At 31.0% G+C, this 17,347-nt stretch overlaps 1 protein-coding gene across 1 annotated transcript in view; it reads right to left on the reverse strand.

Annotated features, from left to right (window-relative positions):
- The window catches only part of Spase22-23 (Signal peptidase complex subunit Spase22-23), a 32,444-nt gene extending 15,170 nt beyond the window's left edge, over positions 1-17,274 (reverse strand). The window contains exons 1-2 of the mRNA XM_085811730.1: positions 17,014-17,274; positions 3,900-3,975 (exon numbers count right to left, since the gene is read on the reverse strand). Coding sequence (XP_085667856.1) covers positions 3,900-3,975; positions 17,014-17,156 — 219 coding nt within the window. The 5' untranslated portion in view covers positions 17,157-17,274. The remainder of the gene's footprint in view (positions 1-3,899; positions 3,976-17,013) is intronic.
- Positions 17,275-17,347: the final 73 nt, after the last annotated feature.

Below are 17,347 nucleotides of genomic sequence, written 5' to 3' on the forward strand. Positions count from 1 at the left end.
AGAGAAACTATTCGAACTGATGAGAATGTTGATTTGAAAGGGGGAAGAATGTTATTGTTCTGAGATCTCCTTTAGGGTGAATAAGGCATGTAGGTCCGTTCAAGGGAAAGAATGTAAACAAAATAACGTTCGCAAAAAGCAACTGAGTGGTCTTTTGTGAGGGAACAGCACTAGTCTATGCACAATGACAAGGCCATCCAAACTATGTACAATGACCATCATAGGAAATATTTTATTTTTAGTGTACCTAAACGCCGCATGGGTAGAAACATCGCACCTGCTGAAAATTTAAGTTTTAAACACGTAAACGCCGCGGCGTTTCTTCCGGAAATTATGGTAATAACAACTGCACATATTTTTGAAGAGTAATTTTCTTTATGTACTCAGTTTCTTTCTTCAACATGTTTCCTTTTCATTTTAAAATTTTTGAATCTAACTAAGGATTTCCGTTATTCTAAAAAACACTAAATGCATTTAGAATGTATAGAAAAAGTAGTTAATTTTATTTCTTTAGTAATATGAACATTCAGAAGAAATATGAAGTATATATGGTAAAGCCCGGTTACAAAGCTGATGTGGCAGAATTTTTAGAACTTAGTGACACACCGAACAATAAAATCTGGAAATAGCAAAACTTTCAGAAGCAGGCATTGGAAACAGAATTTAGAAAGGTACTAGGCAGCAGAATTTAGGATCCACAGAGATTGCATCAGGTGGGAAATGCCTAGTGCCAGCTATGTGTTGATGCATTAAGACATATTAGATGAATCTTTTAAATTGTAAATTTTCAATTTCTTTATTAATAAAAAAATTCCTTTCTATAATATCTGGCCATGTGATAAAATTAGAAGCAGTTTTGATATTTTCCATACTTGTGTCTAGTGAGAAGTAGGGAAAATAAAGGGAAGATAAACATGTTAGGAAAAAGATTCTAGTATCAGAAGTAAAACATTCAAATATTATGTTTTCATTGTTCTTCCAGGCATTCTCCAAAAGGTAAATTCATCGCAAACTTTCTGTAAAATACATCCATTACGTGTTGATACCATGGAGACATTTTTCATTTTGTCACATATTTCTCGAATTTCTAGAATCGTGGGTCTATAAATCTTGCCTTCAAATCCTTCTAAACTTTCCAAGTTGCAATGTCTAAAATACTAGAGAAAAATTATCCCTACCAATTCTGTAACAGCAAAAAGAAATATTTTGGAAAAAAAAAAAAAAAAAAAAAGGGAGGGAAAAAGTGTAAAGTTAATTTTATAGAGAAAATTGATGCATATTCCGAGACGGGGAAAACGCTTACTATGAAAACATTAAAAAGACATTTTTAATTAATTACATAGCTAATTTTGCTCTTGTTAAGAGCTGTTTCATAAATTACGCTTTATAGCATTATGTCTTATTTATCAGATTCATAATATTGTATAATAAGTTGCCAAAATGAAACTTTATAATATGACAGCGAAAAATAGAGATGTTTTATTTTAATGTTATTTTTTAAATATAATTTCAATATATTACCATTATTTTAATGAAATTTATAAATGTTGTGATGTTTTAAAAAAAATCGTCAAACAATTTTCAGATCTCGGAATTAAAAATTTTGTACAGAAACTGATCTTAAAATCGCCAAAATGTTGACAAGTTGCCAAATTTAGAACCGTTTAATAAAAGAATTCACATCTCCAAAAGCAAAAAGTTGTTTAAGATTTCTTTATTAGAAAAAATGAATTTCGAAATGCTTATGTTTCACTTCTTGCTTAGAAACTCGAGTATCCCATCATTTATATTAGAAATAGAAACAAATTATAACCCATTCAAAAGATAACCATATATGTCAGTGAATCGCCAAAATATTCCTCCAAAATGCTAATTCACACTCAAAATGGCAGTCATAAAAACAGACAAATTTCAGATGATTAAAATTAAGGACCTTCAGCTGATTTTGGCCCAAATTAAGGACTTTTAAGGACCAAAAATCGATTCCAAAAAATTTAAGGACTTTTAAGGACCGTACGAACCCTGTGTTAATCAATAACAGTCATATTAAACTTGAACACTAAATATCTTGTGCTTTACTAAATGACCACGTGCGCATGTGTGGAAGACAAAAGTATTTTATTTCAGGCAGTAGCAAAACATTGCTTTTAACCCTTTGGCTACCCCCCCAAAGTAATCAGTAAAATTTATTTGCTTATCACATGGTTAACATTTTGGTAATAATTAACATAAATAACAAATTTTTACTGAATTTTTTAAAAATTACTATAGAAAATCTAGTGGGCACACTACAATATCACCCAGATTATATGTTAATTTATTTTTGATGATACTGTAGAAAACAGTTCTCATCATCCAAGCACAGTTCAATATTGCAAACTGCACTGTCATTGTTTGAGATGGAGCTTCAGCTTTTGTAATGCACATCGTGAAAATGTCCCATATATTGGCATATTCACTACTTTGAGAATCTTAGACAGAACAAAATGTCTATATTTTCTGGCATGACTGTTGACATCTCCACTTTTCATCTAAGTTTTTTACAGGTATTAACCCTCTTGCTACAGAAATTTGAAAAATCTTTCAATCATAAGGATTGACCTTCACTCACAGAGAACATATTATAACAGATGAAAATGGGTAAATAGAATTCATATAAAATAACACTCACAGGCCTGAAATATTGAGAAAATAACTTAGCAGCCATTGCACAAATGACAGTGAAATTCTATTGCGCAAAACAGACAAATAGGCAAAGTTATAGCACTCTGTCCACGGTATCACACCAAGAAACTGCTGATATTGATGAAAGACTATATTTTTATCCAGAAATTTCTGCTATGTGCCAAAAGATGGCATCCCATGCTACTTATTTATGCTTGTGATTACACAAAAAATATTTCTGGCTTACATTCTAATGAATTTTGAATCATTTCTGGTTTATCAAATTTAGATAAAATCTAACATGTTTTTCCCATTAACACAGAAGTCTTAAATACCAAAGTTTTGCATTATAATTTAATAGCTTTCCATTAAAAACTGTTATGAGCTTCAAATAGAGTACCACTTCTGGTTATCCAGATTTACATAATATTAATCAACTCTTTCTATGAATACAGAAAGCTTAAATGCAGAAAACTGACATTTTTGGAAGTTTGATGCAAGAGTTATTGTGGACAAAAAAAATCATCAAACACATACAGACAGATATCATTATAAAAATATGTTATGGGAGCCCTAATTTAAGTTTATTAACTGAAAACTCGCTATCGAATTTTTGAACCAAAACATCACTTTCCTTAGCTATGTTGGCGCAAAATAAAAACAAAGACAATTTTGTTTTTATTTTAAAATACTATCAACACATGCAAAAATTATTACAGAAATAAAATAATTATAGATTTAAAAATGAATTATTGAAAAAATTAGATTGGAGTACTGTTAGGTTTCATTGACAGTTAGAAGAATATTTTTCATCATTTAATGTTATCAAAATAGCCCTGGACAAGCATTCACATCAAGCACTGCCTAGTGTATTTGAACTACAGTAAAATGTATGAGAATTATCTGGCTAAAAAATAATGCCTTCATGGAGGATTTTCTAAGGAAAAGTGGCTCTTATCATTTTGAATTAGAGTTGAACTATTTTATTCAGTTCAATCCCCGAAGACGACCAAAATATTTGTAAAAAAACTACAAACAGAGTTCATTCTGAAAAGAATACTACAGATCTGATAGGATAATTAGATGACATAGCTTAATGTAAGCACTCTTAGTTTTTAAAGAATTATCAACCAAATCTTTAACAAAAGATTAGCAACATTTTCTGCACTTCACTATACAATATACAACACTATTTTTAAAGCTAAATATAAAAAGTTATAATAAATGAAAAGGATATCTGCATTTAAATCAAAAGTAACAAAACCCAAATCATTTTTCTTCCTTGATGCACTAAAGTCAGGAACATTCTTTCTGTAAAGGGGAAAAAAAAATCATAAAATGGAAAATTGTAGCATGAAAATATTAATCATAAAAAAATTGAGAAAGAAGCAAGTAATAACATGAAAAACAAATTTTTGTTTCTTTTTGTTTAAGAAATCCTAATCTATGACAAATCCTTCCTTATTAGTATGCTTAACCACTTGCGCTACAAAAGACGTGCCACACATGTCGAAATACTTTTGTCTCAAACCACGTGCAAAAATTAAAATAACGTGGTGCACACGTCGCCTAACAACGAGATTGTTTATTTCTCGAAATACAGCTCTGGATTGCACTCGCAGACGCAGAGCGGCGTAAATGAGACAATTTACTGCTTGTTATATTGTAGTGCACAGCACCGCAACCGTGAAGTTTAGTCGTAGCACAAGTGGTTAATTTATAACTAACAATCTTGTGCGGTATGTACTGCATATGCAAGTGTAAAATTAATAAAAAATACTGAAATGTCTACATATAAAATACTGGCTTTGGGTAAACTGAATAAGCAATCATCATTTATAACAATTCATATTTTCTTCAGAACAACAAATCTTAAAAATTCCCAGGTAAAAGCACTTTCTTTAACCTTCATAAAACATTCTCTCCCACATAATATCTGTTATATTAAATGTATATGTAGTTATACATAATGAATACAGTGGACTTTTTCTTCTACTGTATTCTTAATTTTTGCAAATGCATATTATAAATAAAAATCTAAATCAAATTTAACCATTGTTTATTCACTTCATTTGTTATGCCAATACTTTATATTTTGAAAATATCATTTATCAGCTGTAAACAAATTAATGGAAAACCAGACAAAATAAATTATGACTTTTTTTAATAAAAGTTTTATATAGCATATTTTTCTGCTATTTTATTAAAAACTATTTTTCATAATTCTTTCAAACTAAAGTTAAAAGAAATTAAAGGTAATAGATGAGGGCAGTCCTTAAAGTAGCTAGATGATTTGAAATGACAAGTTTTGGTTAGTAGTTCTGAACATTAACCATCTCTGAACTTGTTATGAAAGAAGGAATTAATACAAAAGTTATATAGAACATCATCCTTTATTTTCTCACTTAATTTTTGAAAAATGCAAGCTTGCCCTTTACATATGTATTTATTCCATAAGTTTCTCTATAATTATGCCGAATCTGAGTGAAACCAAGGTCAAGCACTTCCTTTGTATGATGTTCACCCATGATTCTATATGGCAGGGTTGGACAACAAGTAAATCGTGAACTAATTTTGGTGGATCATCGATCACTCACAATGACTGGAGTGGAATTCCACATACAATGGACTTTGAAGTGATTGTAGAAGACAAAATCTTTTAGCAATAGTTTAATGCATTCTGGGAACTTGCCGAGGTAATAAATTCCTGACACTGTGATCTCCGGCCATCCAGCACGATGCATTCTGACTTGTGTTTTACACTTGTCACCGAAAGCAATACGTGAACGCAACTATTAGGGCTTGACTCATCGAAGAACACAGTCAGTTAGCTTGAATATTTGGTAGTGTCATACAGTAGCTTTTCTTTTGTGTTAATAGTATTATTATTCATCAATATTATTTAACCTCAGTGATCACTTTAGGTTTCAATTTTTCTTCTGTTTAAAATGTAAGTACCTCTTTTTTGTTTTAAATTAAATTGCTTTTTTTTTTACATATCTATTTACTTGATAAGTGAGCATCCTCGGCAACAAAGCTCTAAACTGCAGTTATTACACTGAGAGAAAAATAAGGGACAGTATTACAAATATATTAGGAATAACAATTCTATTTGAATTAAGATTTCGGTACTTAAACCGTAATAAATATATTGTAACTTTAACGTACTTCTTGTAAATTTGAATATTTCTTTATTAGATTTTAATACACTTGTATTGCTGTGTCCGATAGTATGCAGTATTGTTATCATTCATTTCTCTCAATGTAATAGAGATAATAGCCGCAGTTCACGAGTTTTGAATTTTCTAGAAAAATATTTAATTCAACATTTATTCTTTAAATTGTCATATTTCTTTGCATTCTAGTATACCTATGAACATAGTAATAAACAGAAGAAATCAAAAACTTATCACTTCAATGAAGAATGGGTACTCAATTACTTTTTACAATGTTGAACGATAAATGTTGTTATTTAATATGCCTAGTATGCAGAGACATTTTTTAGCTTTACATAATAAGTATCAAATGGATTATCCACCTGAACTGAAACAAATTTAGGGAAGCTATCTCTTAGCAAAATAATGTAAGCTATTTTCCGACAGTGAATTTGTAAAGGAAATTTTTTAGATCTATCAAATTCACTTTTCAATGATTTTAAGAACAAGAGTGAAACTTGCTGTGATTTAAGATCTACAGTTGTCTCGAAACACAGTGATGTGACGAATTGAAAGGATGAGTGGGGATGTAGTAAAAGAGCAGTTATATAATGATATTAATAGATGCTCTTGTTTTTCCCTTCAGTGTGACGAATCGACAGATATAAGTTATACAGCACATTTACTTGTTTTTATTCGTATGGTTTTTAAGGATTTTACGTCTAATGAATTGTTTGGTATGATTTCTTTAAAAGAAAAGAATAGATGTGTAAACATATTCAAAGCCTTTTAAAACTTGCTGAATGATTTGAAAGTACCATTTTTTAAATTAGTCTCAATAACAATGGATGGTGCAGCTGCAATAATAGGTAGCATAAATGGATTTATATCCCTACGTCAAAAGGAAGATGAATTCCCTGCCTTTTTAAGCTATCGCTGCATTATTCACCAGCAAGTGTTAGCTACCAAGAGACTAAACACAAAAGATGTAATGAACATAGCATTTAAAACTGTTAATTCAATTTGATAGAATTTCACAATTTTAGAAAAATTAAAGAAATTCTGGAATTCATATCTTTTTCTTTTAAAAAAGATTTAAGTATAAAACGCATTAGCCAAAAAATTTCAGGCATATTTCATGTGGAATTAAAAGGCATTAGAAAATGAAATTATACTTTTACAAACTGACTTAATCTTACAAACCCGAAAATTTGAAGATGATTTTTGGAAATATGTCAACCGAGAAAAATACCTCAGTATCACCAAATGTAGCGATTATCTATTTTTGTTTTGGATCTACATATCTATGCGAATCGGCATTTTTATACTTGAAACTGAACAACATTCTGTCCTGACTGATTCCCATACTGATTGATACATTATCCTTGTCAGGATATACACCTAATTATGATTTCTTGGTTAGGGACATGCAAACTCAGTCTTCCCTTTGATATTAAGGCAACAAAGTAAATTCTAAATTTGTCTTTATCTGTAGCTACTTTGAATTAATAAATATTGTTAATAATTATCCAGGTTTCTTTTTTTTTTTTTCCTTTTGACATGAGTTTTTGGGCTCTTTAAATAATTATTGTTGTTGATTTTTACATAGGTAGCTAAACATTATATCTATATTTCAGTACGAGGTATGCTCAGCAAGCGATTGATAGATTAGCAAAAAGTAAGCCATGTTATTATTTCATAATAAATTTTCCTGGCCCAAAAAATACGAAAGTAAAATCAAATTATCAGCCATACTGTGCATTTTAAAAACAACTTTTTAATATTAATGAACAAATAATACACAGCTTGTACATGGCAATAGACAAAATAATTAAATTGCATTTTAACCTTTTGAGGCTGGGGCTTTGGTAGCAGTAAAAGCTACCAAAGGACGAGGAATATTGAACAGAATGCTTCCCCCCTTTAAGAAATCACCTCCTATTTGCAAAAAAGATTCTTATGTGTAGCTTAATGGATTCTCAGAGGGGTGCATCTATGTCACAAAAGGAAGACCTTTGAAAGAGATAAGTGGTTAAAACACCAGGGACGTCAAATTTGACATTTCATCCCATTTTCCAGCCTGAAAAATGGGGAAAAAAGACATGGTCACTAAAGTGGACAACCCCGTCTTTTCAAAGAGTCTCTATGGCCACTATAATGGCCATCCGGTCTTCAAAAGGTTAAGTTAGTAAAAATCTATCTTGAAAAAGTGTAGTAAAATCGAATTTTTTAGGTACCGCATGTACAGTAAGCTGCTATTAAAAGTTGGGTCTGGAAATTTATTTTCTTCATGAGCCTATATCTTTAAAACTTAAGTGATTTTGAACATATATTTTACTTAATCTACCCATACCTTGCTGGTTTATGCAAATAAAATACATATATGAAATATGGTAAACTAAAAATACTCGTTATCCTAAAGAAAGTTAAGTTTTATTTCCTTTTTAGTGATCTATGTTTAAACATAATGGTTTTATTTTCTTAGTTACATATATATACAGTGCATTGCATACAATTTTGTAAAGAAAAATCATTAAAAATTAGATTTGTTTGCGGATGCTTTATAGGAAGGACCTGCCGAATTTCTGAATCTTTAGTAGAGGTAGAAACTATATTGAGGTAATAAGTGAGTGGAACAGAAAACACGTTATATATATGCATCAGAAACATTTAATATCCTGCAGAATGATACAAGTTAAAAATAATTTAGAAGTTGATTCAATATCTGAACTGATGAAAAATTTATGGCAATTGAAAGTTTTTGGAATTTCTGATAAATCTGATGACAGTTACGGCTCAAAAAACTTCCAGAATCATAAAAGTTTTAGAATAACAGATATAGTACTTGTTTGCTGTGGAATAAGCATACAGGGACAAATTTGAAGTAGCACATAAAGTGATTCGAGTCACTATGGCACCAATTTAAGAATACTCCCAAGCTTTATGAGCATTACAAAACTGTGATTGATCAACAGTTACAAGGTATCATGCAAGAATTGAAGTATTTAAAAACTAAAAAAGGATACTATTTCCTTCATCAAACTGCAATTAAAGAAACCACAAAACTTTGCATTACCTTCAATGCATCATAGCACGATGAAGGCAAACTGTAATTGAATGACTATTTATAATCAGACGTTTCTTTCCTTTGAAACCTGTTTCACTACTTTTAAAATGATGAAAATATGGATTAACCCCTTAACTGCTGCGGAAAACGTACAAGATTCATTTCCCAGTGCCACGGTTTTTTCACGTGCACATGGTTATGCGATTTATTAGAGGGAAAATAAGTGCAAGTTTTACTTTATAAAAACTGTTTACTTTCACAAAATAAATAAAAGAAAAAAATGAATGCACAAAATTTAAGATTATGAGTAAAAGTATAATAAAAACATGCAAGTATAATAAAAAAGATCCCTAAAATTGAGTTTCAATCAATTTATTTTTAGACCAGTAAAGTGTAATACAGTACAAAGTCCATAATTCGGACTTGTCGGGACTTCAAGGGTTTTACCGGATTATAGGTCATCAATTTAGATCTGGTAAGATGGCATACAGAAATTGCACAATTAAAAATATTAAACCGTAATTTATGAAATAAAGAGCAATTATGATCTAAAAGATATCAAAATTCACAAAAAAATGCTTAATATTTATTTGTTTACTTCATTAAACATTTCTTTCAATGTAAGGGAACTACTCTGATATGCGCCCTCAAGTCGCCAAATCTCCACGCTGCCATATTGCTATCTAAATTTTTTGTCTACATTTCGAACTTTAAGCCTAAAATGTCTCCAAAAACACGGTTTTCGCGAATGCAAAAACCACGTTTTGAACACACAATTTAAGCTAAAAATCCGAAACAAAAACAAAAAATTTAGATAGGAAAACCGTGAAGTTTCTAACCAAAATTATTTGATAAGAGTCCACGTACACAGCGATATGTTTTAACTTTAAAAATCATCTACGAATGGCACAATCTAGGAACTACGCACACCTCGCTTTAATAAATTAACATAACAATAAATTTCGGTTGATCTTTACATTACGGTAACTGGTAGTTTGGCGACATTTTGGAGGCGATAAAGGTTACTACCTGGGACTTTGGTAATAATGTGAGCAGTACTGAGTTCCGATTACGCATTATTTTGTGTGGGGGAAATACGAGATCATGGGATATGTCATGTGATATTAATGGACGAATTACGGTTCTTTAATCGGAAAAGGGGGGAAATCGGGAAAAAATCTGGAAATTTTGTATTTGGCTTTATTCTGTGTTGTGTGAAATAGTGTTTGTGAATTTTTGGATCCCATGGCCGTAAGTAAAGTGAATTCGAAATGGGTATTTAGTGGTATTGAAAAGGATAGTAAGAAATGTTTTTTAAGGTTGTGTGAGAGAGAAATAAACATGTTTTATTATGTTATTTATTTTACCTGGTATCTTGCTTTGAAAGATAAGTATGATTTTAAAGATTCTGAAAGAGAATGAAGAAAAGTGTATCCGCCACGTAATGAAGATTCTGAAGGAGATTAGGTAAGTTAGTATTTTTAATTATTTGAGGATATTATTTTTATGCATTGTTGGAAATGTAAGGTGGAAAGGAATTTGGTATTATTGGGAAAATTGTTATTAGCAATGATTTAGTTTAAAGTAATTAGGATTGTAAGGTAATTTTTATTAATTGAATGTATGTGCTCATGTATATTTTAAGTGGTGTTTTTGAATTTAATTATATTTTAATGAAATGATAGTTATTTTGTGAATTTTATACTTGTAGGAATTTGGTGTATGTTTAAGTTGAAATAAATGTGCATGGAAATAATTTAAATATTTGATAATAAATATTTGTAATGCTTCATGTATGAATTCGTTGGTGACGTGTATAATGTAATAGATGATTTAGAGGTAAAAGTTTTTGGATATTTTATTTATTTTATATGTGGAAATGTTCATATTTGTAAAGGGTAAATACTTTTTCGCGATCATGTAATTTCATATATGTTCTTTTTACCGGGTTTAAAGATTGAGAAAATTGTCATGTATTTTCGTGAAATTTTTTTAATTTATGAGATAAAAGCAGTGTACATGGATATAGTGAAGAGTGTGCGCAATGCCATTTTTGTGCAATTCTGGGATGTTTTTTTAAGTAAAAATAAGTCGACGTGTACATGGTTCAGTGATATTTTAATGAAATGATAGTTATTTTGTGAATTTTATGCTTGTAGGAATTTGCTTTACGTTTAAGTTGAAATAAACGTGCATGGAAATAATTTAAATATTTGATACTAAATATTTGTAATGCTTCATGTATGAATTCGTTGGTGACGTGTATAATGTAATAGATGATTTAGAGGTAAAAGTTTTTGGATATTTTATTTATTTTATATGTGGAAATGTTCATATTCGTAAAGGGTAAATACTTTTTCGCGATCAGGTAATTTCATATATGTTCTTTTTACCGGGTTTAAAGATTGAGAAAATTGCCATGTATTTTCGTGAAATTTTTCGAATTTATGAGAAAAAAGCAGTGTACATGGATATAGTGAAGAGTGTGCGCAATGCCATTTTTGTGCAATTCTGGGATGTTTTTTTAAGTAAAAATAAGTCGGCGTGTACATGGTTTATGTGTATGTGTTATTTTGAAAAACGCGTAAGGTGTATTATATTGTGCACTTTTTCTGAATTTTGCAGTGAATATTTGTCATGATTAAGCAGTTTTGTTTGATAAAATTTCTAGCATAAGTGTAATTCGGCTAGTAGATTGTTGGAAGAAGTGTTCAGTAGATAAGAAGAAAAGAAACATGTCTTTACTTCGTGAAGACAAAATGGCGGCGGGGAAAAAAAAATAGAGGGTTGCTGTAGGGGAGTTGGTCGCCAAATTTTCGCCAAAAAATCGCCAAGTTACCGTAATGTAAAGATCAACCTAAATTTCAAAGGATACCATGTACACAGCATCCTGTTTAAACTTGAAAAAACATCTACGAATTGCACAATTTAGGAAACAAACGAATCTACGAACTACGCACAACTCACTTTAATAAATTAACATAGCAACAATACATTTCAAAGAATACCATGTACACAGCGTTCTGTTTCAATTTTAAAAAACATCTACGAATTGTGCAATTTAGACGGTACGCACTAATCAACAAAATAACTAAAATAAATTTCAAACAATTAAAAAAAAAACAATAACGACAGAAATTCATACTAAAAAAACAATGAACATAACATTCTACAAAATAAGAACAAGAATAAAATAAAATGCACTTACCATTAATGCTTTTTCGAACAGCAGAATTACCAATTTAATATCGCCTTTAACATGCCGCCACGTAATCACTATCATATTTATATATGACAGCCAGACACACTATCCAGAAAATTCATACTATGGTTCACAAATAAATAAAATAACAAATAATCACAAATCCCTACTTCCATCATGCACAGCCACTAAAAATAATCTCCCAGAACCTCTTTCCACACCTCCAAATACCCACTGCCCCTTAACAGGATGGCCACGACGATATTTCCTTTTGCCGAACTTCAATTCAACAACTTCCACCATTTTAGCTTCTCAGACACAGAGCATGATGCGAACCAACGAACTCCGGCGAAAGATTTTTCAATGTCAACAGGGTTGCCATACAACACGCAATCGCACCAAAAACCAGCGCAGAACACATATGGCCACATTTGGTGAAATTAGGGCGTATATCAGAGTTGTACCAATGTAAGTTGTTTAAGCTGCTTCATTTTTTGTGCTAATACTTTCTCTTTAATTCTATAAACAGACATCATTTCTTGTTCAGTTTCACTGTTCAAGTCCTGTAATTGCCGTGTCGAGAATATCGACTAACTCGTCAATCAAAACTTTTTCGTTTTCAATAACCTCTCTGTCACTTTCTTCACTACTGGAAGTGGTACATCGAAACATGTTTTTGCTTTGTGATCCTTTGGCAGCTCCAGAATCGGAAACTTTTTTAGACATAATCAAAAGTTCAACCTTAATTTTTATAAGACTGCTCTAACCATCTGCAAAAAATAATAAGCCAAATCTAATTAGAAGATTACGGAACAGCACAATCTACAAAATTAACTGAAATGCCTTAGAATCAGTAAAGATAATTTTAGCCTAGCTTATAAAGTCCGTTATACATTAAACGCGCATGCTTAAAGCAGACCAAAAGAAAAAAGGTTTGTGGCTTTCAGGTCAGAATTATAGATCAATCCAGATAATGGAAGTCCTGATTACAGACTTTGTACTGTATCAGGTTTAAGTGTTATACTTTGTGAAATCAATATGCCTAAAAAAACATATATTTCTTTTGAACTGGTTGAATACCACAATTTCGTTTTTGATTTTTCGTCTGTAAGGTGTTGGTTCATATACTGGTCTACAAAACGGTTAGTTTCAGTAACAATACGAAGCACGAGCAGTTAATCAAAAAATAATTCCAAAAAGATAAATGGGTTTGAATCTTTCTTTATTCCTGGAACCTACTACAAAAAGTAAACGAAAACGGAGGACACAGAATAAAAAACAAAAAAAAGTTTTATTCAACCAATATCAGCCAATACCACGCAGTCATTACTTTCACCGCTTTAAACGCATCCCTCTCTCCAATTTCTCCCCACACTTCTCTGAAATAGTATCCTCCTTCACATATTTTGTCAAGGTCATGGTGTTGCATTCCAAAGCTTTTCGAATAATTTTATGTATAGCAGTGCAAAGCAAATGATAGCATTTTGGAAGGGCATATATATACGCCCAGGGCAGTTAATGCATCGGCTGAGCAAGGCATAGCATTTTGGAAGGGCATATATATACGCCCAGGGCAGTTAATGCATCGGCTGAGCAAGGCATATATATACACCCGCGGCAGTTAAGGGGTTAACAGCTCTTAAAAAATCTAGTCATGGTTATAGAACTTTCCCAAGTTCTAACATGTGGCTCTTACCAACAAGATGTTCGATTCCTGTGCTATATGCTTTTGATTTCCTGTAGTGATAATGTTGTTCCATACTGATGTTAATTTATGTTCTCAGAAATACTGGTTTACTGCTAATAGTATATGACGAAGGCTTGCAAAGCTTATTATGATAAGAGCCGCAAATTTTAAGGTTTTCAGATACTGCAAACAAAATTTTCCAATTAACGGAGTTTGGGAAGAAATGTATATTAAAAAATTTTCGTTGTGACGACAATGCCCCCATAATCTATCAGCTAATGGATGGTGAAATCCGTAGCAAGTTTCTAAATCCAGAAAATATCACTAATGATAGCGAAGCAAATGCCACAGATGTTATTAAGAGTAAAGATTTTCTGATTTAAAGTTCAATGGGAATTCTTGACACAGCAATTATAAGACTCTAAGAATAGAACTTTAACTGAATAAGAAATTATGTCTCTAGAATTAACACACAAAAAAAAGCAACTTGGATTTACATTGAAAGAAATCTCTACATATATTAAAAGAAAGAGTTTGTCTGTGTGTCTTTCGTACGTGCTGCATGTAAGCTAATAGATACGAAATTTGGTATACAGGCGTACCTAGATAAGAGCCAGTGCACCTCAAAGCAATTTTTTCAAAATTCAAATCCGATTTTTTTTAAAAAATTTTATCGAAAAGTTTGAATAGTTTCATTCTTTTAGAAATGATTTTGGCAACAATTTTTCATTCACTGCTTTGTATACTGGACTGCTGACTGTTAAAATACGAGATAAAACACTGCTTTTTTTTTGACTTTTGGACACGCAAGATGCAGATCGCAATCTTCTTGTTCTGACATGCATGCGTCTCATGTGACACAACAGAATTTCCTTTCCCCCCTCTCTTTATTAGCTAATGGCAAAAAGACTTGTATATTTTGAATTATGTCATGCGCAAAGCACAATTTTGATTGTTATTGCTTTCTGATAATTTCATTCTTTTAGAAAGGTGGTTTTGACAACAGCGTTTCATTCATTGCTTTGGATACCGGACTACTGACTGTTTTCTCTTGAAAATATCAGATGTATTGCTTATTTCCTTGTAATTTTTTTTAATTATGTTTTAATTATATAATTTTTTTTTTTTTTTAAAGGAAATAGAGTTCTTAAGTTTCTTTATACCATTTGAATTCTTAAAATTTTGCAACGAGAAGTTGACTAATTTATTTATTAGGATAATTAATATTTGTATTAAGGGATATTGCTTATTTCATCATAATTTTGTTATATTAAATAAGTTTAAAAAATTTGTGTTTTTTTTGATAAAGTAAAATTCTATGTAGGTTTTAAATTTAATGTTTGGAGTTCCCTTTAAGCATTTTCCTGGTACATTTAAAAGCAAGACGAAGGCTAGCCGTGTAGCTGCTAGAGTTTAATAAAACAAAAAATAAATATATTGAACCTTTTTTTTTCTTTGTAAATTATGATTTCCTTAAAGTCATAAATGCTTCATTATTATCATGAAAAATCCCAAATCTGGATATCTCGGACTTCATACTATTCTTACATTTATCAGGCTCTCAGCAGTAATGGTTCCATCCTGATCACTTTTAAAGTTGGTTATCTTAAGGATGTACTGAGAAGGTTTGCCTGTATTAATAGACATCCAATGCCCAATGAAAAAACTAGAAGCTACACTTAAGACAGATCCATTATACATTTAACGAATGGCTATATGACTAAGAAGTTTTTGAAAGTGGAAATTTTAAAAACTTTTAAGACTTGCATATTAGCACAACCACAATAAAGTAATCTGATGTAAATTTGAGATATAAGAAGCCTTACGAGTAAATAACAAAACTTAAGGATATGAATACACTATAGGATGTAAAAGGGGGGATCGAGCTGGCGATGGGTGTTGATGGCTCAGGTTCAGTTTGGTTTATTTAATTACAGCAAAGTACTCAAGGACTATCTGCATCAGGGAAGGGATGCCCTCATGGAGAACTTTCTCAGGGAAACTAGCTTATATACATGCTACATGGGAAAAAAAAAATGAAAAAGTCTATGTAGCTAGCCCATTTGCAGGATTCGAACCTTAGACTGAACTACCAATGTTCAGCGGCTTTAGAGCTCAGCCACTGGTGGACCTCAACTACACTAAAGAAGTCATGAAAATTTTCAGAATATCCTGTAGCAATCATGGGTGTAACAACTCTTTAGTTTTAACAGGAAATGTTGCCTTTTTTGTATGTGTTCTATTTGTTGTAATGAAAGTTTCAATATTTTTACATACAAACCATGATACTCTTTAACTGAAATTCAACTTTAAATGTGAAATTTGCCTGTAATAGAAGAAACTGCAGTAAATTTTCTGCACAAATAAAGCTGTCACAAAATCGCTAAAGGGAACAATTTTAAATCTGTCCTTGAAGCAACAGTTACAGAATTTCCAACATATAATTATAATAATAATAATAAACACCAGTAAGTTACTTTACTAATTGATTTTCAGAATACATAATATGTATTCAGTACTAAATAATTCTGTGTAATTATAAATTGTCTTCTTTTACTTCTATAAAAAGTTACCATGTTAGTTATGCAATAATAAAAAGGTCCCCTTTAAAAAAATTTTAATTAAAATAAATATACACGCAAACTGTAACCAACTGTTAAAAGAAAATAAAGGAAAACTACATATTAAAAAAAAAAAAAAAAAAAAAAATTGTGTTTTCTTTTATTACCATACTGTTATACTACAACACTTACTTAATTAAAAAGAGGGTAAAGCGTGAACGATGAAACATTGCTTTAAGAGTCCAGAGGACTGCACACTGAGAAAATACAATGAGCAAACTAACCCGTTAGATATGTGCAAATTGATATATATAAACACATACCCATGAGTTACATACTTGGATATTTGATTAAAGAAAAGTTCACGAAGATATTTCTCAAGACAACTGCATATTATTGTGAGAATATTACGAACATGACAAACTCTCAGTTCGTAAAACAATATTCAAATGTTCTTACTACAAAATACGCTAAATGAAGAAGGTAATAATTTATATTTGTTCCTGCTTATTCACTGTCTACTATAGAACTTAGCAAACTTGCATAAGCATATTGCAACTAAACTACCACAGTTAAAAACTATTAATGCTTGCATCTAATAACAAATTACATAAAGTGGAACAATATAATTTTTTATTAAAATATTTTGGAGTAGAAGATCTGTGACAGTCACTTACACGAGTGCTTTAGCAGTACTGACAGAAACGTCTGCACGGTATTCATTAAATGCAGTTGAAAGGAAGCACAAAAAAGTCAAACCGGCCAAAACACTTAAAGAAAATGCAAATATAGCATTAGCACGTGATAACACGGTATTCATATTAGCTTTAATAAATATATTACACCTTGTATTAAACTACACGTGTTAACTACTTAAATGCAAGATTTCCGCCAGCATAACGCTGACGTTTCACACACCGCTACAAAGACAGGGAGGTTAAAATACATCAAACAGCAAATCTTAACTTCTGTTTCTGCTGTCAGAAAAGTGTTGTTAGGTAGTTCATTGAT

The sequence above is a fragment of the Stegodyphus dumicola genome, chromosome 2 (genome assembly GCF_044657685.1).
Source record: "Stegodyphus dumicola isolate Sdum_Otavi_A_Nest chromosome 2, ASM4465768v1".
Lineage (NCBI taxonomy): Eukaryota > Metazoa > Arthropoda > Arachnida > Araneae > Eresidae > Stegodyphus > Stegodyphus dumicola.